This window comes from Porites lutea, chromosome 5 (genome assembly GCF_958299795.1).
Source record: "Porites lutea chromosome 5, jaPorLute2.1, whole genome shotgun sequence".
NCBI lineage: Eukaryota > Metazoa > Cnidaria > Anthozoa > Scleractinia > Poritidae > Porites > Porites lutea.
Window position 1 is genome coordinate 30,746,928 of NC_133205.1, and position 22,114 is coordinate 30,769,041.

The 22,114-nt window shown below is 38.8% G+C and overlaps 3 protein-coding genes across 5 annotated transcripts in view; 1 reads left to right on the forward strand and 2 right to left on the reverse strand.

Moving 5' to 3' along the window:
- LOC140936321 (uncharacterized) overlaps window positions 1–22,114 on the reverse strand; it is a 161,137-nt gene that overhangs the window by 130,823 nt on the left and 8,200 nt on the right. The gene's annotated exons all lie outside the window — the stretch shown is intronic.
- LOC140938500 (rhamnosyl O-methyltransferase-like) lies at window positions 1,616–9,170 on the forward strand. Of its 2 annotated transcripts, none has more exons than XM_073387981.1 (5): window positions 1,616–1,633; window positions 4,429–4,585; window positions 6,142–6,443; window positions 7,367–7,629; window positions 8,833–9,170. In XM_073387981.1, the coding sequence occupies exons 2-5, from the start codon at window positions 4,435–4,437 to the stop codon at window positions 8,876–8,878; spliced, it is 762 nt and encodes a 253-aa protein (XP_073244082.1). In that variant the 5' UTR covers window positions 1,616–1,633; window positions 4,429–4,434; the 3' UTR covers window positions 8,879–9,170. The 2 variants fall into 2 exon arrangements, with proteins under 2 accessions (XP_073244082.1, XP_073244081.1); XM_073387980.1 differs by lacking the exon at window positions 1,616–1,633 and adding an exon at window positions 2,518–2,621.
- The window catches only part of LOC140936313 (E3 ubiquitin-protein ligase COP1-like), a 17,612-nt gene continuing 13,624 nt past the window's right edge, over window positions 18,127–22,114 (reverse strand). For both annotated transcript variants that reach the window (XM_073385764.1, XM_073385763.1), the window contains exons 20-23: window positions 21,337–21,425; window positions 20,502–20,561; window positions 19,850–19,894; window positions 18,127–19,333 (exon numbers count right to left, since the gene is read on the reverse strand). In XM_073385764.1, coding sequence (XP_073241865.1) covers window positions 19,316–19,333; window positions 19,850–19,894; window positions 20,502–20,561; window positions 21,337–21,425 — 212 coding nt within the window. In that variant the 3' untranslated portion in view covers window positions 18,127–19,315. The remainder of the gene's footprint in view (window positions 19,334–19,849; window positions 19,895–20,501; window positions 20,562–21,336; window positions 21,426–22,114) is intronic.

The window sequence follows — 22,114 nt, forward strand, 5'->3', positions numbered from 1 at the left end:
AAAGATAAAAAGAAGCGTAAAACGACAAAAAGCCACAAAAAAATTTCCTCACCCACAGAGCTATTCTCGACAGGTCTTCATCAAGAGCATTCTCGAGATCTTTTATGTTAGAGCCTGATTAGCAGTACAAAACGGTATCGTCCGCATAAAGGGATACGTTGCATTTATGTAAACAAAGAAAAGTAAGGGCCCCAGGATGCTCACTTGTGGTACACCATAGATAACAGGTCGAGATGATCGGAGTTCTCTTTGCCGCGTGAGGTGCGCTGCTTCCTATGAACTAAAGAGAGTTACTATAGAGTGCATGGCAAGCCGCTATAAATAACGCGTTAACGCTTGCGGCTATTTTAATCACTCATCTGTACAGTTTTTTCCATGTTCAATGTTGTTTTGGCAATCGAAACCAAGCTGAATTTTGTTTCTTTAGACGATAAAAACCTTCAAAGACGACGACAATTTGTTGGCGAACGCTATACAAAACTCTTATGCTGGTCAGGTTCAATGTCTGAGTCACAGCAGGGACCAGAAATTTTAACCAACTTCGATCAACTTCAATTCCTCCTCTTTCTTTTTTCATTTTCTCGTTCTCAGACTCCTCACGGTTAGACAAAAGGAGTTGCCTGTGGTGGAGGCAGGGGGGGGCCCACGACTTAGCGAAATTTCGTGTACCTATGATCCACCGATTTATAACATCACATCCGGTTTCAGAGTTGCTCTTCTGTTTTCGCGCGAGGCACAAAGATGGACGCCCGGGGGGGGGCTCTCATATGAAAGGGGCGGGGATGCTCGTCGTCTCACTTAGGGGTGTAAATTTCAAATTTTGGTCTCACTTAGGGTGTTCTGGGCAAAACACCATTATATTTAGCCGTAAAGGTCTCTTTTAAGGTTGCACTCGAAGAAATATTAAAAAAGTTCAATTCGTGCTATTTACTCATGTAATCAAAGTTTGGTCTCCTTTAGGCGTTTAATTCAAAATTTCCAACGAGCATCCCCGCCCCTTTCATATTGGAGTCCCCCCGGGCTTGGAATTCTTTCAAATACACTGCTGTCCTTCTAGGGTGAAGTAAGTAAGTCCAAAACTCAATGGATCGGAGTTCGGTCCAACCGGAAATGTTGAGAATTCGTAATTGTCTTCTGAATTTTCTCGCATCAAATTCCAGATAATTTTAAGTTGACGAGTCCCAGTATGAAACACCACTAGTTTAAGAGCAACTTTTCTTTCCATTTCTCCATGAGAAAACACTTAACTTCGCAGAAAGAAATCAAAAAAACGATGTGTTGAAATTAAGCAGAAGATCAGAGAAGCATGTAGCTACTGTATGGATCAACCTTATTTCAGATGTCTGTTCCAGCTAGCTCGAAAATCCAAACAATCTGGATTGTCTAAATCCGAAAAAAGTTTGGCTAAAAGGAATGCACCTTAGATGTCCAAACTTTCAAGGTTTGTTTACAACAAGGGTCATCAAAAGTCACGTGAAATTATACGTGAAATTTGACGCTCAAGAAAGGGAACTGTATCATTGTCAAAACTTTGATCCTGAATGTGAATACAGCAAACACAAAGCTTTCCGGGTCCGAAAAGCTACCAGGACTTTCAAGAAACAGGCCCCAGGTGACATCCGGATAGTCAAAGGTATTATAGTTTATTTAACAAAAAGTTGTCTGATATCTTATGGAATAAAACTCTTAATTCTTCGTAGTAAGCACGAAGTTTGCAACACTTTGTTACGGAGGTATGTAGAGATAACGAGACATACAGATGATCTGTCGTTGAAGACTTAGGAAGTGCGATTGCTCAGTCATCCAGGCCAGGGCCTCATGTTAAAAACACTCGACAATCGATTATGATACACAACAAAATAAATAAAATATGAATTATCATAAAAGATCTAAAAACACTTGAGACCTAAGAATACGTAAAAATATGGAAACGGATAAAGTTATATCCATTTCATGCACTGACAACCTGAGAGCTTAACATTGGTCACATGGGCGCGAAGTGGTCGAGGATTTGGCACTGATGAGCTGGTTATAGACTGCCAGCAGTCTCTAATTTTTTTTTGAGTTACTGCACGCGAAACCCAAGCACGCGAGCCCCAAAGCAACGATAAACGAGGGCGAAAGCACGAGGAGAAAAAATAAGTTCTGTCTGGGGACAACGAAGCTATCAAGGTAATTTAATCAACCAATTCAAACCGAGTAACTTGAAACGATTTATAAATAGAACCATAAGCAACTGAAAAATTTTACTTTTTTAAAAATCTGGTAAGATTACTTTGAATTCCTTTCCCTTAAGGAAATTTACAGCAGTTTCCTCCCGTAAGATATCCTTAAATTTAGTTTTCAAGCAATTACCGCTGGGTTCGTGATTGTTCGTAGTTAGTTGTGACACGTGACTATTCTTACCGCTTGCATCTCGACCACAGACCGCAGTCAATGATCTGTCAACCGCTGTAACATTCTAAGTGTCACAAAAAATGGTTTCGTCTTCTGAGCCCAGCGAAAACCAAACGCTAGGAGATCTGTAAAGCATTTCAGGATCGCTTGACTTTTCTTAATCGACATCAAGAGCTATAATAGGACTGTCCTATTATGGCTCTTGTCGACATATGATAGTTTAGGTGAGCTGAAATTTTTCAATTTTTTTAAATTTACTGAGAATATAAGTCATTTAGTGTTCAACACCTTGACCGGTTACCGGCGACAAGGCTTCTATATGGAGGCTGCTTAACATTTAAACCACCGCCTCGTGAATTGGCTTTAGTTATCACAGCTTAAAACGCCGAAAAAACAGAAAAAGCGATTGCATGATTTTGCTCAATGGCGGTCCATCGCGGCCATTTGCATCGTTAGGCAAAAATCAACCTAATCTCAGACCAAGTCAAATTCTCATCTACCGTATTAATTCGGATAAGCGCCAACCTCGAATTAGCGCCCACCTCGAATACGCGCCCATCGTAGAGGCAGAAAAAGTTAATAAGCGCCCAGCCTCAAATAAGTGCCCACTCTCAAGGCCCAAAAATTTAATAAGCGCCCAGGGCGGTTAATCGAATAAATAAGGTATATGATAACACCCAGATGCTTATGAGAATTAGCTCGATCCAGCGTTTATTTCCCGTAGAAGAAAAGGATTTAGTGCATCGCAACGCTTTTGGCCAGGCCTGGCTTTTGGCGTTCTTGGTAACAATAGTCGCTTCATCATTTTAGTCGAGCCAACGAGCTTACTTCGCAACGTGACAAAAATAACATTAGTGACCAATTACGCTATGATTTCTCATAGACGAAAGTACGGTGGCCCATAGGTGCCATTCCAAAATTTACACCTTCCAAATTTTATTCAGTAGAATTCTTTTTTAATTTCATCATAACTGTTTATCTCGTGATAATTTACGATGAAGGCTTGGTGTTCCTCTCCTTCTTTCCAGACCATGAAGATGTCGTCTATGAATCTACGCCAAACGAGGGGCTCGAAGGTAGCTGCGTAGCAGGGGCTTGGAAGTAGTGGGCGAAAGACCGTTTCGTCGTGTGCCCACTACTTCCAAGGCTACTCGAAGAGGGCCTTGTCGATTGCGTATTGTTCAAATTTGCCCATGACAGGAGCCCATGCCCATGAATAAATTTAACCAGGGCGTAATAAGCTAGCCTAGCTCCTTACGCCCTGGTTTAACCAATCATAACGCGCGAACTATCTTAGTTATTTTATAAAATCATTTCAAGAATATTTTTCTTGCTCTTTTTCCCCTTCCTTATCTAACATCTACTCTCCCCTAACTCCTAAGGAAGGTTTGATACACTGATCAACTGCAACACTGAACTTTTTTCAAGTAAATCTATCGTCCAAATTTGGTTTATTCGCTGTTTTCGTGAAAGAGGCCTTAAAAGATACAAAAAGGGTTCAGCATCGCGTTTTACCCTGATTCACATGTTTTCATGTTTTTGGAAATCGTGCAAGTCTGCTTGCATTTAGTGTATAAGGGTCAGTTGCAAAACGAATAAGCGATAAAAACTTTCTGGAAGCATCCAAAATGTAGCAAATTTGTCTGCATTAAGTCCAGTCTTCAGTTAATGCATAATACATTTTGTAGAAATTCCAGGATATCTCGAAATTCCTCTCATAGATTTTTGTGAAACTTCGCACAACGGAAGACAAGCACCCAAGGTATACGTAGCCTAAAGCATTTCCAAAAAAAATTGCTGCTAAGGGATGAAATTTGATTTAGAGCTAAAAATATTGTGACGTCGTTGCCACTATCGCCCAAAAAATAGTATCATAATAAAGTTTAATTTGTTTAGTATAACAAATTCAAGGTGTCGCTACAAAAAAACTGTATCAAGTCTATCAAGCCACCTCAACTTCACTTACGGCTCCTACATGGTAGGAGTATTTTTTCACTTAACTTGAGTTGTTTTTCATTGTAATCCTTACAGGTTATTATGGAGGCTGATCCAAAGGTACCGATAAACTACCACACACTTGAAGCGGAGGTTATAGCTGAATTAAGAACTAGAGACAGATTTGCCCCAATAGAAGAAAGGCAGGATACTGGAGTGTTAGCTCTTGATGTCATTTCTTCAATAAGTCATGGTAATACTTTATTAAAAGGAAACAAATGCCATGTATATTTGGGTTGCGTTCTTTGACAAAAAGTTCACTAGTAGAGGATGTATGCGTTGCGGGCTGTCCAAATGCAAATTAGTGATCAGAAATATTTCTTTTATAGATCATTTACCTTAAATGCAAACTTTTATGCTTCGTCCCTTCCTTTTTCTTAATTGGTTTTTCTGTTTTCTTTCTTTACCCATCAGTCTGTCATTCATTTGTATCTCATCTTTCAGTTTCTATTTACATTTCTTCCATTTTCACTCTTCCCACAATGATTTCTGACTAAATCTGGGACACGTTATCTTATTTGAAAGCTCGCCAGAAGCTGGTCTTATCAGACATTGAGGTACAACTGACGTCTATGAAAATAACCTGGTCACTTGAGAAATATGTGGTGTCTTTTAAAAGAGCGAGCAGCCGCTAAATTATTTCAGAATCATCAAATTGTGAATTCATTTTCAAGGGGGAGGGGGGCGGGGGGGACCGGGGGGACCCCAAACTGGCTTTAAGAATTCGGCAACAGAGTACAGCGTCGTTCGAAACCCAGCGAGACGAATATTCCGGTTGCTCAGGGTTCGCCAAGTCAGGTGAGGCAAATCAGGCAGCATTGATGTAACATCTGTAACATCTGTAAACCTGAAGAAGGCTGGTTTGGCCAGCCGAAATATTGTTATGAAAAAACAATACACGTTGTTCTGAATCAGCTTTGCAGTAGTCTTTAGACTTCTCGTTTTGGTTCATTATATTTTGGCTGATTAGATCTCTTTTCTAGAGATCCAACGTTTACAACTAGTAGGATCTTCGTCCACGGTTTTTGCAGTTAATTTAATCCTTTAGCATTGTGTGGTTCATTTCGCTAACCCATTGTCTTTGTATTTTTCTCCCCTTTGTTTGATTCGTTACAATAGCCCATTACAATAAAATAAAAAATAACATAGTTCAGAAACCTATGTTTCTGCGGAGTTGTTTAGATCTGAGCAAAGCATTTGAGACGATAGACTACTATATTTTATAGTTTTATAGTTTTATTGTCGTCCACATATTAAACCCATTGCCTTAACAATAAATAAAACTGGCCCATGGATGGAACCTTGTGGTACTCCCACAGTCAAAGGGTGCAGTTCAGAGACACAATAAGCTTGGCTCCGTTGTTAAAGGAAGCTTTCAGACAAGTCGCACGCAGAGTGGACTCGCCAATTCTTCAGACACATGTCCAGAAGGACGATCACGGATATCTTTTTGTCGTCCATGTTCTTTTAGATTTCGTCGGAGAAATAAAGTAGGTCGGTTTAAGTTGAGCGAAATTTCTTATCACCCGTTTAAGCGTAAAAATTTTTCATTTCGATCTAGAAACTTAAGAAAATGCGAATTTAGTTACATTCGTCGTCACGTGTTTGCTGACCAACAAAGTTCACGTTTTAATTGTGACCTCAAGTAGCTGATCTCTAAGAAACACCGTTTGGGCCTGGGATTTAACTTTTTTGCCTTCCTTAGTCTGCTTCACATTTAAACTGATTAATCTCGCGTATTTTTTTAAGGAAAATATCAAACCTTTTGGCGTGGAGTATCACTAATGAAAGATCCCTTGGATCAAACGATTCTCCAACAGTTGCTATGGGAACTGAAGCCTCGAACTGTTATTGAGTTTGGCGCCTATAAAGGAGGCTCGGCTTTGTGGATAGCGGACATGTTAAAGCTGTTCGGTTGTCAGTCTCGAGTTGTATCTATTGACATCGACCTGTCCTTACTCGATGCTGAAGCTCGCAAGTCTTCGGATGTGGAGTTCATTCAAGGCGACTCATTTCAAGTAGAGAAAGTTTTATCAAGCACCTTTCTAGAAGTAAGTTAACGAAACGGTGCGCTATCTTTTGCTCTGCCATGTGTACTACTTTAAACTAATCATGGTTGGTTTTTAACTCGTGGATACGCTAACTGTACAAACGGGTTCTTATAAACAGTGCCATACAACCCCAATGTTGCCATCCTAAGTTACCACGAAAAATCGGTTTTTCTAATCTGAGAAACAAGGATAATTCTAACAGAATTGGTAAATTGTTTCTGTTTAACAAACAGATATCATGTTGCCCTGCGTCTGTGCAGTAATAGATCACAGATGTCCTCAAAATGTGGTAAAAACCAAAAAAGTGACACACGAGCTGCAGGCGAGTGTGTCACAGCTTTTTAACCACAAATTGGCGTCTTCTGTAGTGTTGAAAAACAGTAATCTAAAATTCATTCTACAGCAGCTGGAATTATTCCTCGTCTATATCATTTCAACATATCGAAAGGGATGTTTTCTTTTGTCATCTGATTTTGAATGTAAATGTTCCGGTGAAATAACATCCTTACTAAACGGTAAATCAAATTATAATTCCCCTTGTTTTACATTCATTTTCATACATAATCATGTCCAGAAAATGGAATAAAGAGACAATAGACTATTTTACAGTTGTGGGCTTAGTATCCTAGCCTTCGAGTGAACGTGAGGCTGAGGTTGACCTTGTTTTGATACAAACCTCTTTCCAGTTTTCTTATGGAAATTATGCTTAAAAAATACCAGTTAGCATAAGAACAACACGAGTTACATGATAAAGCAGGAAGGATTGCATCAAAACAAGGTCAACTCGAGCTTCGTTTCCTTCTGCAGCTGTAAAATGGTCTATTGAACCACAGTATGCACATTTTAAAAAATGTCCGAATTTGCATTCCTTGATGATTATATTGTTAACAATAGTCTTCCAAAGATATCACATTATTTAACAGAATTTGCATCATCCTTGGCTCATGATGGAAGACGCGCATGTGAACTTGGTTGGAGTGTTGGAGTATTTGGATAAGTTCACTGAACCTGGCGACTATATCTGTGTTGAAGATACGAATCCTCTGGCTCCTGGGGCAGGGCAAGGTCTTGTGAAGAAGCGCGGTTATAAAGCGTATGGTCCAAGCAAGATGAATGATCTCAGGAAATTTTTGACTGGTCGTTCCGATAGATATCTTGTTGATCAGAAATACACCGATTTCTTCGGGTAAGAAACAAAATTGTCTGCGTTGGTGGTTTTCTTTGACTAATCGTTGGAAGCTCGTGTGGTTTTTGTAGAAGCAAACAGGCCTTCTTAAATACCATTTTCCCCCCAGTATAATGAAATTGTTTTACCTAAGAGTGCTGCAAGCAGAGCTGTATTTGTGTAGTGCGTGTTTAGAGATATTTAGGAGTTCGACATGCTGCCCCAGGATTATGTCCCGTTCGTCATTACGCTCAGGTGCTGTCTGAAGATTACGAAAACAGACTTTCTCTTTTGGCAATTTATTTACATAAAAAGACCAGCAAGCTTCAGCAGTTAAAAGAGATGCAGTGCTCTTAAGTAGATATGTGGGCGAGATCCCCGATGTCAATGAAAGATATACGAAAGATGTACCCTTTCTATCAAAGAAGGTATATTTAAAAGGATACGGGTTTGAACCTGGGGGCGGAGCATAACCTAATTAACCTTTGTTAAGTGCGGGACCGTACGGTTGTGGGGGCACTCCCCTATTTATACTATATTCAACTCACTCTAAAATGGACACGGTCGGGATCAGCTTTGATTGTTCGTCTTAGAGAGCTGTCTGGGATATATAGGGGATCATTTTCTCAATCAGAGTAGAATCAAAAGCTTATTACAACCAAATGTTAACGGCTCAGAACTGATCTCACCATGCATTATGAGTGGTGTCTCCGGTAGGCGTTTGTGGTTGAAAACGAAAATTATGGTTCTAATCACAGAAGATTGGTTGGAAACTGAAATCATTATAAAGGTATTGAATAAAACGCCATAAATATAGGAGTCACATACTTCGACTTGCGTGCTTCCTTAAATCGTAAGTTGGTACGGTCTTATCGAGCACCTACATTTCCAGTTTAAGGTATTCTTCACTACATAAAGCACAAGTGTCCTTTGACGGTTTCCAAACTATCTGTTGTCCGTTTTAGAGAGGTTTCCGTCTTATAGAGAGTTCAGTTGCAGGAAAATGACGACAAAACGGCAGGGATTAACACCACGCGTCCGTCTTATAGAAGTGTCCATTAAGAGAGATTAAAGAGTTGACTGTGTATAAATGTGTTAATGTTGAAACCGTTTGACCCGATAAACAGATTTCATATTCTCTTGGATTAGTTAACCACTCACAATCTATGTCGTTGTAGTTTACCTTTCGTCCACCTTACTTTGTATATTTTTTAACTCACACAGGTACAACGCCACTTGGAATATGAATGGTTATCTGAAGAGAGTTTAGCAATGTGTCCGATGATTTATCATTGTTTTGTTGTTGTTGCTGTTTTCATGGATCGAAAATAGTTTCCAAGAGACAGTCGGAATAGACAATAGCTGTAAAACAGCCAAAAAGTGTAGCATTTTATCCTTTTTATAGCGTTTTTTTGCCTTTGAATACTCCCAGGAGAACAATATTTCCTGATTTCCTGAACATTATTCCTTGATTCTTAAGTTCTCTGAAACAAATCTGCGTATTGACTATTTGCATGTTCTTGATTATTAAAACTATTAAAACAACTTCGGAAGGTCTGGAACTTTTTCTGTGTAACTTTTATTTCAAATAGAGTCTTAATTTACGTGGTTATATAATTCTTAGTTTTTATCCATCGACATTGTACATAGTTTTTATATTTTTCTGATAGTTGATCTGTTATACTTATTTTTTCCTTTAACTGTTAATTTTTTAGTTCCCCAGGGCACCCATTTATAACAGCTTCAGATGACGGGTTTACCCTGGTTAAATATGTTATTATTATAATAATAATAATAATAATAATAATAATAATTATTATTATTATTATTATTATTATTATTATTATTATTATTATTATTATTATTATTATTATTTCAATCTCAAAACATTTAGGATGCATTAAACCATCTCCATGATTGTAAAATAGCTTTCTTCACGGGCCATCGACGTGTTTGGTCCAATAGGTTGATGAAAAGAGAATTTTCCCGTCGCTTTATTTATCTCGCTTCGCCTGCTCGGGCCGCCAAAATTTTTCCCCGAACTAGCACGAGTGAGCCTGCTCTTAAGCTGGAAAAAAAGCAAAAATCTTGGTGGTTCTTTTTTTACAAAGCCAAAAACGCCGGCTCTATTAAAACACTTTGCCGTGATTATCTTTAGTCGTCCTTGCATTCAGATTTGATTCGACATTATGATCTATTAATGTCTAATTGAATGCTCTAAAAAAAGAAGAAAAAACGTCTGACCCATCCCCTTTCTTAAGGCGCTCGGTTAAAATGGGCGCTAAATGGTGTCATTTGTTGGGGTTTGACGCAATTGAAGCAACTCACCAGCTTGCACAAGTTCGCCCTCAGTTTTTCAGTCTTTATACCCCCATTTTTCAGGCGCCGCTTTGGTTGCTCGACTTATGAGCATGCTTCCCGGGGAGGGGACTCCGCACTGAGTGAAAGGGGTGGGGATGCTCGTCGTCTCGCTTAGGAGTGTTAATTTCGGATTTTGGTCTCACTTAGGGCGTTCTGGGCAAAACGTGATCATATTTAGCCGTGAAGGTCTCGTTTGGGGTTGCACCCGAAAAAATATAAAAATGTGTCTATTGTCTGTGTTTTAACATGGTCTCTTTTAGGGGTCAAAAAAAGCTTGAGCCACGCCCAGATCGTTCTCCTTTAGGGGTTTAATTCAAAATTTGCGACGAGCATCCCCACCCCTTTCATATGCGGAGTCTCCCCCCCGGGGATGGACGCCCAGTGCTATTTGGTTTCTTCGTTATTTTAACCCAAAGGCTAACGGAATTATGTATCTTGAATACCGAGAATGTTGAAAAGGTATCTAGCCGGCCTTTCAAGCAAATGTCATGACCAAACAAAGAAGTTTTAGTATTATTTTAACGATAAATATCATGCAGCTGCGAGGAATGTCATGGCGAGTCTTGCGATGTTTCAAAACGAGTGTCGTTAACGTTTTGCGGCTTTTGCGGCCTCTGATTTAGAGAATTCATCAAACAAAATATAATTTCCTGAGCGGAATAGAATGGAAAAAACGCCGATGGCCACAGTTTAAAGTGTTCACCGCTGGAAGGTTGTTATCACGCCCCGTAAAGTTGCAGAAACTTCCACTCAACTGCACGGTTTTGAGGAATGTCATGGCGAGTCTTTTGCTGTTTGTAATCGTGCGTCACTCAAGAGTTTGGCTTTTGCGGCTTCCGATTCATCGAAGTCGTCAATCAAAATTGCCTATCCTGAGCTAAATACCGTGGGGAAAAAGCTTGTGGTCACAGTTTAAAGTGTTAACAGCTGGAAGGCTTTGCCACTCGACGTAAAGTTTTTGCAGGGGCTCGGTCTTCTACTGTTCGAACACCCTCTGGCATGGTGTCGCATAGTTAAGGTTAGTAGGTTTGCTGATCCAGGATTTTTCTTTTAGTGCACGTGAGAGAATTACAAGGAACGTAGAGTAAAGAAATATTAGAGTTATTCAATGTTAGAGCGTGAGCTTTTGTTAAGAGAATTAGATATCAAATTTTTTAAATGGTTGATGAAAGAGGAATTCTCAAAGAACAGGTGGTACTATTAGGAAAGGGCAGTAGAACATCCTAAAGAACTACCCTTTTTCTCACAGCACTTTCTACCGGATCTCTAAAACTGTATTTTATTGGGTAAGAAACACATAAAATAGAAAAAATGTGACAGAGAATAGGTCGTTTGCTTTGGGAGGTGGTGCCCCAAGAGAGGTGGAGATATTAAGAGGGGCTACAGCCAAGAAGAACAATATCATAACCAAAACAATAATCTTGCTGATCAATTATTATTACTAGTAGTCTCTTTTGAGTACGATAGTATACCAGAAAGATACCACATGCCTGCAACTGCTGTGATCATAATTTATTGTTTTAGAGGGAGGCATGCAAGGGTTTTGCTAAGGGCATTTCAGGGGTGGTAACAGCACACCTCCAGACAGACTGCATGGTTGCTTATGGGGGATTGTGAAACTTAATGACAGCAAACTTAATTTGCACAGATAAGCAAAATTACATTGCCAGTTATTTCTCTCTGTGTAGTAGGGGATAGACAGTTCAATTATGTGTGAAGGACTGGAAGTATACTTTTTTGCCAATTTTCCCTTGCTGAGCATAAAAATCTATATTGTAAGACAGTTGTGCATAAGGGATATTTGCATTGTTTGATTCTAGGATCCTTAAAAGTTGTAAGGAGAGAGGGTCTTCATGGCCAAAACAAACAAAAAGTATGTAATATGAAACTTGAATGAAATTTCTACCTGGTAGGGAGTTGTTGGGAGAAAACGGCCTCCCTGGAAAAAGAAAGGATAGTTTTTGTTCTGTAACGTGAAACTTTCATCTTAAGACTTGCACTTTTTGTTACTAGAAACAATACATGTAAGCAATGGAACCAAAATTTGAAGGATACTGCAATAATTCACTTCAGTAGAATGGTTTTTCTGTTTCCTAGTAACAATGTTTTTACTCGGTAACTTTTTAATAAGGTTGACAGTGGTCTTCTTTTAGTACAGTATCTTATGTTGAATGGCATGCCTGAGGGGGGAGGGGGGAGGGGTATGTACCTGTAGCTGGTTGGGCAAAAGGGAGTATCCAACAGAGAGTTCAAACCTTTTTAGGAGAAACAGTCACCCAGTGCAGCTTTGAGTGAACCAGTGATCATTTTTTTTTTCTTTTGGCCATACATGGACGGTATATTTATTTTTTTCTTTATACTTCAATTTAAATTTTTCCTGTTTTCTGGGTTATGAAAATGTATGATAATGAGTATGACACAAAGGAAAGTAAAATTATCCAGGGATAAAATTGAACCACAATAATAACGATATACAGCTGTGTATAAATTATTAGTATGTATACAACAGTTTTTCTTCTAGTGTTAAAGGAAATACTGAACTTTTATTCACCTACTTTATTTGATTGATCAATGATATTATTATTGTTCTAAAAAAAGAAACATCAAAATATTATCAATAAATTACATGTATGGATTTTAGAAACCAGCCCTGAGACATTCAAGCTGTATTGATTTCCTTTTTCCCAAAAAATATCCACATTCCTTTTTATTGACTAATGTCTTTTGACCCTGTATTTGGCTCAAAATCTTAATGCTTGGATTCACAATGCATTCTTGATTCTTTTCCAGTATCTACTGAAAAATACAGTCTAGGTATGTTGTAAATACCATCTCTTCTTAGTTGTATCCTTGACAACAGGCTTTCAATGCAATGTTCCGAGTTGTTTTAACACACAATCCCCCAACAAGTGAAGGTCTAGGAAATATTGGGTAAATGTAGATAATTATAAACATCGTTTTTGTGTCAAAAAGTGTTTACACTCCTATTTCAATCTTCAAACAGCTTGATTTGCATAAAAAGAGTATTTTTTATTGTTCAGTAGCTCTAGGCTCAAGTTCATATCTTGATCCCATCAATGTATCTTCAGTTTTAAACAGAAGTTTCAGTGGTTTCAAAACAAGCTGGTGACCACTGGAGTTCCATCAGCTACTTGATTGTATGTTGCCAGCAATTCTGTAGTCCCCCCCCCCCCCACCCCCAGCCTCCAGATACTTTAAAACATTTTGAAATCCCTGAAGTTTATGTACTGACGATGAGCTAGTATAATTTTACAAAGGAACCCTACCAAAGTATCAGAAAGCCAAGCCAAGTAGTGTACCATAAAGACTGATCATCTCAAAACCCACCTCCTATTCCATGGCACATACCTGTATAGAAGTACTACAACCTTCTTCCTTTGGTGTTAAAGTAACAGTAAAGAGGGGTTTCAGGTGTAGCCTCTTGTCTTTTTTTTATTTTTCTGATATTTGCTACAACCTTTGCTCCTCTGTAGGGAAAGATGGTTTGGCAAGAGGAAAGCAGAAGACAGTTTGATGAAATGATTTATTAATTCACATTTTACTATTCCATCTGTTAAGAAGATTTTCTAAACAGATCATTTAAATAGTCTGGAATTCATTAAAGCTGACAAAAAGCACATGCTGTTCTTGTTGTTCCTTTATAAGACAGCCTTAAATAAATTGCAGGTCTGAAAGATGGAGTTGTAAATAAGCTCATCTCGCTATGTTAATTTTTGATAATCCTTTTCCCATCAAATTTAGTTACTAATAAAAACCTGCAACTAAGAATCTGTATTTTTCCAAGTTAGCCTAAACAAGTCAGGTTTTTACATAAAAACCAATTAGCACAGATTTAGGCTATTTAGGTTCAGTCTCAAATAGGTCCTTATTTTCTGAAAAAAAAAAAAACTTTGTAACTTTGAGCTAAAAGTATTTAGTGGCATTCAGCTCTTTCCTTAGTATATGTAAAACCTGTATACCATTGCATTGCAGTCGGAGTATTAAATGATAAATATTATTGGACACCTATGTCTCAAAAGAGGACCCTGTATGTTGACTTATCTTACTTTCCCAAGTGTACACTGTGCAGAAGTTTTTTCTTAGAGATTTTATAAATAATGGTAATAGGGCTGAGTGGAGTCCAATTCGGTCTGTAATCATACACGTTACAAAATTGGACAACCACGAAGCAGGAGTCGGATTTGTTTAATCATGAGTATGATTACAGATTGAATTGGACAAAACAAAGTCCTGTAACCGTTACAATTTCCAAGGAAATATATGCATTCCTTTTTGGAGAAATAGCATTTGTTCATACTAAATGTCCAAAATAAGGGAAAATATTACTGGGGGAGACACTGCCTATATGTTGCATATTCATCCATTTTGGATTAATCCCCAGTTTGTTTGGGTAAGTGATTGTTGCTATGGTTATTGTAATAACTTCTGTGATTGGTGGATTTAGCTCAGTGCACTTAAAATGATTGGCTAATGTAATTGTCTGATTACAGGCAACTGTCTGACTACAGCCAACTGTCTGATTACAACCATACACAATGATTAAAGAAAAATAAAGCAGTTAATGCACCAATCAAATTTGAGGAAATTGTAATGGTTATGATTAATAACCTGTTTCAAATTTGAGTGCTCTTTTATAAAGACAGCCTAGCTGGAAAATTAGCCTGACAGGTTCTTAAAAACCAGTTTCTTAGTTGTGGATTTTTCCTGTATCCTTGTTGAGCTTAATACTGCACATCACTATGCTGGGTGTCAGCCCATCCCTTTTTTGTTTCTCCATGTCAGTGAGGTCAGATAGGGAATTTACATTTAGTCCTCTAGACCATGGTTCCTTTAATAGAAAGCTTTCTTCTCCTAATCAGGATCATATTAACAATCCTTTACTCTAACTGATTAATTGAAGGATGAAGAACACTAAGGGATGAAGTTGTCATAACACTACCACCAACTCCTTTCCACAGGAGGAACAGAATGCTTAGGGATGGAAACTAAATATGTGAAACTGATTAAAGTATAGAGAGTATGCACATGACGTCACGGCAGCCATGTTGGTGTCCCAAACTAATCCTGTGGGAGTTGAACTCTTTTCTTATGCAAATGATTTCTTTTGTTCCAAGAAATTTGCATAGATGCAAGCCACGTGAATGAATACTCTCTATGAAATTCAAGCTTAGTTTGGTTTCCTATAGTTGCATCTAGGGTGTTTGCCTTCTTATCTCCGAGGGAAATATGTGCAGCAGACAGTGCTGCACAGCCCCTTCCCCCTTAGAAACCTTGATTTCTTCAAAGCTTCCTAGTGCAAGATCATTAGTTTCAGTCTTTCCTGTGAAGTTTTTTAAGTCTTACCAAAAAAACTACAGTTAACACAGTTGTCTAGTTAAATACTGCTGATCCCTGACAAGAAAGTGAATGTCAGGGAAACAGACACTTATCCTTGAGGTCCTTGAAAGAGAGTTGGCATGTAAAGTCAGGAAATGTCTTACCAAGGACCAGCTTCGAAGCACACTACTGTACACTGGCCTAGACACTGTCAGAGGATTCCATCGAAACAGAATTGACATCCTGAACCAGCTCAACATGATTTTAGTGTCTTCTGTTGCTGCAGATTTTCTGTAAACCAGAAAAGTGTACTCCTTGAAATGTCAGCATTCTTCCTTCCTTTCAACTTTAATATTTGACAGTGAGTTGTACTCACCATTTATTAACATCTTTGTCCTCATTGACTTTTATCTCTCTTTACGAGTTGTGTGGTAGATATACTTTTTAATACTTCTTGATATTTTCTTGTTTGTGCTCTTCTGTCATCTATTTTTGTCTTCCCAGCTAAGCAAAATAAAATACATAATTTAAACATTAATGCCCAGAGGACTAGCCTGTGCAACAGACAGAACTAAACTTCTGGTTAAGTCCCCCTGTGAGACAGCACTGAAATCCTGGTTGTGGGCACCCCCTGGCCCACCTGTAAACTAGCACTTGCATATGTGCTATGATTGGCCTGTTAAAAATACCATTATTGAAGGGAATATCGAAACACATTGGGATTGGGAGCCCAGAATATTGGCACGGCTTTGCAGATGTTACTAACTGGCAACAGATTATGTCTGCAACAGGCTACACTGACAACCAGACTTACAGTGTAGGTTTTAAATATATATTGTTTATAAATTCAAAAGTAAGTTTATATTCAAGTCTTTAAAAATACACAAAATTCATTTTTTATACCTTAGATGATCGTCAAATAAAATAAGGTGCAGTACAGCATTATGAATGACCCTAACTGAAACTTATTAATAATTCATAAAATGCAATTTACATCAAGAAATACAAGTAATAATTACCAAGCCAAAATATGTGTTTTGCTGCAGGAAAAACTTACACATTTCTTCTAACGTGTTCTAAAGTAACTAGACCTCTTATTGAGTCTCATATTACACCTCTAGTGATCCCTCCAGAACTTCAAACCTCTAAAACAGTTAAACCAGCAGTTTGTTTTTTCACTTTATAAATTTCACTCTTTTTTACTTTACTAATTAATTTTATAACTATAATCACTGTAAGTCGTAGTATGTTTTTTTTTTTTAGCTTTAAAGGTCAAGAACCAATCAACACATGTTCGGGAGCGATTCATTGTTAAATAAGTGTTGTAGTTATCAGTTAAGATAAGGAGTAATTTCAAACTAGTCATTTTAACAATATGACTAGTAGTGCATAAGGGTTTCTTTTCATGTATGTTACACTTGCAAGCTTAGAAAAAAAGGAAGGGCACAAACTTTCTTGATTTCTCTCAGACAATGACAAATTGGACTACTTTTGGGCTTAACTCTTGTTCTAAACATAAATCTTCAAAGGCTAAAAAATCTTTAAATGCTAAAAATCCAACACTAACCTTCCAGAAGCTCGCAACATGTGACCGTTTCGAAATCAGTTGAGTAGAGCTTTCAGCAACTTTACGTCAACTGGCAAAGCCTTCCAGCTGTTAACACTGTAACTGACCATAGGCTTTTTCTCCACGGTACTTCGCTCAGGATAGGGTATTTTGATTGATGACTTCGGTGAATCAGACGATGCAAAAGCTAAAATCTTGGTGACGCTCGATTAGACACAGAGAAAGACTCACCATTACATTGCTCACTGTCTCCGTACAGTGAAGAGCTTTGAGCACCATTACGACGAGTGATAAAGCCTTCCAGCGATCAACACTTTAAACTGTGACTATCAGCTTTTTCTCCATTCTATTCCACTCAGGACAGGCTATTTTGTTTGACAAACTCGGTAAATCAGAAGCTACAACAGCCAACCCTTTGAGCGGACACTCGTTTTGAAACAGCGAAAGACTCGCCATGACAGGACAGTTGGGTAGAGCTTCCAGCAACTTTACGTCCAGTGATAACGCCTTCAAGCAGTTGACACTTTAAACTATGACCACCGGCGTTTTGCCCATTCCATTCCGCTCAGGATAGGCTATTTTGATTGATGACTTCGATGAATCAGAAGCCACAAAAGCCAAACTCTTGAGTGACGCACGATTACAAAGAGCGAAAGACTCGCCATGACATCCCTCAAAACCATGCAGTTGAGTAGAAGTTTTTGCAACTTTACGGGGCGTGATACAGCCTTCCAGCGGTGAACACTTTAAACTGTGGCCATCGGCGTTTTTTCCATTCTTTTCCGCTCAGGAAATTATATTTTGTTTGATGACTTCTCTAAATCAGACGCCGCAAAAGCCGCAAAACGTTAACGACACTCGTTTTAAAACATCTCAAGACTCGCCATGACATTCCCCGCAGTTGCATATTATTTATCGTTAAAATAATACTAAAACTTCTTTGTTTGGTCATGAAATTTGCTTGAAAGGCCGGCTAGATACCTTCTCAACATTCTCGGCATTCAAGATACATAATTCCGTTAGCCTGTGGGTAAAAATAACGAGAAAACCAAATGGCATCGGGCGTCCATCTTGGTGCTTCGCGCGAAAACAGAGCAGCAACTCTGCAACCGGATGTGATGTCATAAATCGGTGGATCATAGGTACACGAAACAAGTACCGAACGCTATTGGAGTCGTGGGGCCCCCCCTGGGTGGAGGTCAGCACAGTAAAAGGATCAAAGTTATCAACGTTTAACAATCGTCAGTCGGCAATCAAATAAAATACCTTTATTCTGACTTTCTAGACAGTATAAGCTAAAACGCTTTCAAATATTGAGAGTCGTCGTCTTTTATCGATACTACGCTCCCTAAATCTCATAACATGGCAATAATCGTAAATAACAATTCAGGGTTCCCTTATCATTTATCGTGCAAGGAAACCATTCAACACGAAGAGGAGTGTAAGCGATAACAAATTTTTTAAGAAAAGCTATCCAAACTTATTTTTCACAAACATTCAACTAAAGGCATAGCGGATACTCGAGCATTTGTGAAGCAAACAAATTCTTGTTAGAAAATGAAATAGAGGGATTTCCTTACCAGTAGACAGCTATCTTAAACGACACCCCACTATTTTAGTAATCCCGGTGACTTGGATTCAACGACCAATTCTCTACTTCAGAAAATAAGCAGAAGAAGATGAATTTACTAATGGCACTCTAGCCTGCTAGAGAGCTCGCTTGGAGGAACGAACGATAAAAATACAGAAATTAAATTCTAAAGTAGCTGACATCAAGCCCTGTTACATAAAGCAGTTCTGGTTCCAATTCAACGGTTACTGGGGACAGGGGGGGAAATTGGCCAATAGCTGACCGGCACCTCCCTAGTAACCACCCCAGACGTCGTAAACGTCCCAGAAGTCTTTGCGAAAGTTAACTCGGCCCCATTTCCTTCTCGTTCCTAATGTGTTGCAAAGAAATTTCAGGAAGTGTGGTTTAAACTGAGCAACGTCCCGTGCAACTTGTCTGCCGACGGCATAATTAGACTGTGTTCGGGCTGCAACAAAAAATTCCGCCAAGTGTAACAAGGCCTTCAGTCAAACTACAATTTGTGCTCCTCTTTTGTTCACAAGGTCCCTCTGCCCCCAACAAAAACCCATCTAATTCAAAATTTTGGGGAATCGTGGTAAGTAAACGGAAATTAAGTAAGGAAAGAACAGTGAAAATATACAGGGTTGTCAAGTGTAAACGAAACGACAGAATTCTTTGTTCATTTTTACAGCAAAAAACGTACTTATATTGAAGTAACTTGTCTTTCTATTTTTCAACTACTGTGAATAAAATTTGCAACGAATTTGTTCACATACTACACATGTGACATCACATTAGCTTAAGCCTATTTCGCTCAGCTGTATTTACAAAAAATAAATACATTTGCTTGTGTTGCTTGGCCATATACAGTCTTAGACCAGCTCCAGGACCTGACAAAAAAAAAGAAAGAAATAAACAGCTTATAGAAAAACCCTTTTAAAACAGCAGCAGGAGCAGTGACGAAAGCAAGGTAGGAGTTAAAGTTGTTCTTCGGCTGCACACTCAAATTGTTAGACATAAATACTTTTCAAGGTGGAACTACCAATTCAAATGGATCACAGAGGAAACCGCTGTTGCCAGGTCAGTGCTACTGTTCTTTTATAAAATGACAATATTGGAGTTCGGCTGAGGCCTTTCGCTGCCATTAAAAAGTTAAAAACCCAAGCTGTCGCCGATGATGCTGTGGATCAGAGAAAGCTTGGATTATTAATTATTAATTTTAACAGTACAGGGAGGCCTCATTTGAACTTAAATGGTGCATGTTGTTGACAAAGACGTTTTACTGGAGTGGTCAAAAACAGTCCAACATCTCCTCGTCCTGTATACAACATTAGCTTGTTACAGTAATATAAACAAAGTCCAGCTTACAGAGAGTTCACTGTATTGGCACACTCAATATGTCATACCTTAATGGTCCCTTGACTATTAGCCGCAACAACAACATTAGAGCCCTGTTCGAATAGGATCAAAAGAAAAGGTTAAGCCGGTAACCAAAGTCATTTTACAGCTGAGATATTTCTGCAACGCGCAATAAGGCAGACTGCAAAGCTTATCAAGAAAACAATAATGACTGAGCAACTGGAAATTCAGAAAAGCCGGCGGAACGGTTGTATATTGAGCCTCAAATCCACCCGTACCTGCGTGCCTGACTAGGAATCGGGCAAGCAAAAGAAGGCAGTTTTTTTTTCCGATTGCCTGATGCACTCAGTGTGTCTTCACAAGCGACAGCTTCATGGGCGGATAAAGCTTCATTGAATGCGCGATCTCTCACGTGGCTCTTTTATCGTTTTGTTTCCCACCTTAACATTTTTGCCCCACTAGACCACTACTAAGTAAAAAAAATGTCACACCGAAAATTTACTGATCATACCCGAGTGAGGTCGAACATCGCTAATCGAAATACAAAAGAAGGTGAGAAAGAAAAGCACTATTGTCCTCCAAAAATGCAAACTGAACAATAGGCAAAGTTTGATACGCTAACAAATGCAGCTGTCAATTTGGTCTTTTTTTCGTACATTTCTAAGAGGCCACAAACAAATGTAAAACGAATGCACTCACTGTTCTCCAGCAAACTGCGCTCACAAATTCATTCGCATCATCCTCCTTTTTGTCTTTTTCCTTAAAAATAAAAAAATATCAGGTTGTAATGATATATAATAACCAAGAAATCAGAAGTGACAACTAAGGAGTATGAAATTAGAAATGGTATGTAATAGAATCAACTGCCGCCTCTGAACTTTTCCCCATCTATAGTCGAGTTACTGAAGTTATTAAAGCCATCAAATAAGATGGGTAAAAAGAGGTTTCCGGGAAGAAGCTAAGGAATATAAGGGGTTTGGGATACAAATAATGTGACTGGTATCAAAATGGGAAAAAAGGAAAGGAAAATGGGAGATATAACAAAGAAAACGTACGCCACTTGCACATCTCCCATAATGCACCTTATTTGCCCCACAAAATTTTGCATAAGCATGCCTTGTTTTCAATTTCTCTTGGGAGGGCTGTAATACCCAGGAGAAATGAAAAACAATCCTTATGCAAAATTTGGGGGGGGGGGGGGTGGGGGCGGGGATAAATAAGGTGCATTATGGGAGATGTGCAAGTGCAACAACAAAGCAAACAACATTGAAAAGAAATGAAAAAGGTGTTAAACACAGCGAACACATTTTATACCATCAGAGTAAACGCTAGCTAGAATCACTAAAATTTTTATCTGAGAATTAACATTTCAGGATGTTGTCCACAGATTTGCAAAGTGCTTGTCAGAAAGTGGATTCTTAAAATTGAGTGATCACACTTAAAAATTTTCCTAACCAAAGTCAAGGCCATATTACAATTAAGGTTTAAAATGTGAACGTAAAAAGGCGGGGGGTTACACTGAATTCCAACTCACCAGTACACTTCTCACAGTATCAAACTTGAAGGTCAGCAGCTGCTTAGAAAGGCCCTTGTAGTACAAATATAGTGAATTGTTTTCACTTCCTGTAAATGAAAAGATTCGCTCACAACTATTTTGGGTAAATTAACGGCCAACAAGTGCTACAGCTTAGAACACACCTATACAGAAGAACAGACAAACAGGTATACAGAACGGTGAACTGAAACCACATTTAACTTCTACACACCACAGGCCCACGGCAGGGGTGTTGATGTCGAAACATTGGGTGAACGCAAAAAATGATGAACGCCAAAGGAGGAAGGTTGAAAGCCATACGTTATTGATCAAGCATGGGGTGACGATGGCTGGATATTGGTCAAGTTATTTCGTTGCGTTGTTATGGACCGAAACGAAGTCGAGGTCTGTAAAAAGACACTTACAAAAACGAATGGGGCCGATATCGAGCCATCGTGATCGAAAAAGCTTGGTCAATAAAGGATTTAATACATGGCGTGACCAAATCTGGAAATTTCAAGCGGGCGAGATAAGCCCAAGTTGCCCACTCGGACAGCAATTCACAACACAGGATTCAATTCATGTAACCCGTTCGCAGAACTAGCCATATAAAAATTCTTCTTCATCACCCCTCCCCCCTTTACCAGCACAGGATGACAGTTACTGCACACGTAGAAGCCGTGGTGATACGTGTGCTTATCAGGTAGCGAAAGCGCGGTGGAGAGTACTCAAAAAATATAATTATATCTGTTCTCAAGGGTATAAAGATCCTTGAAGT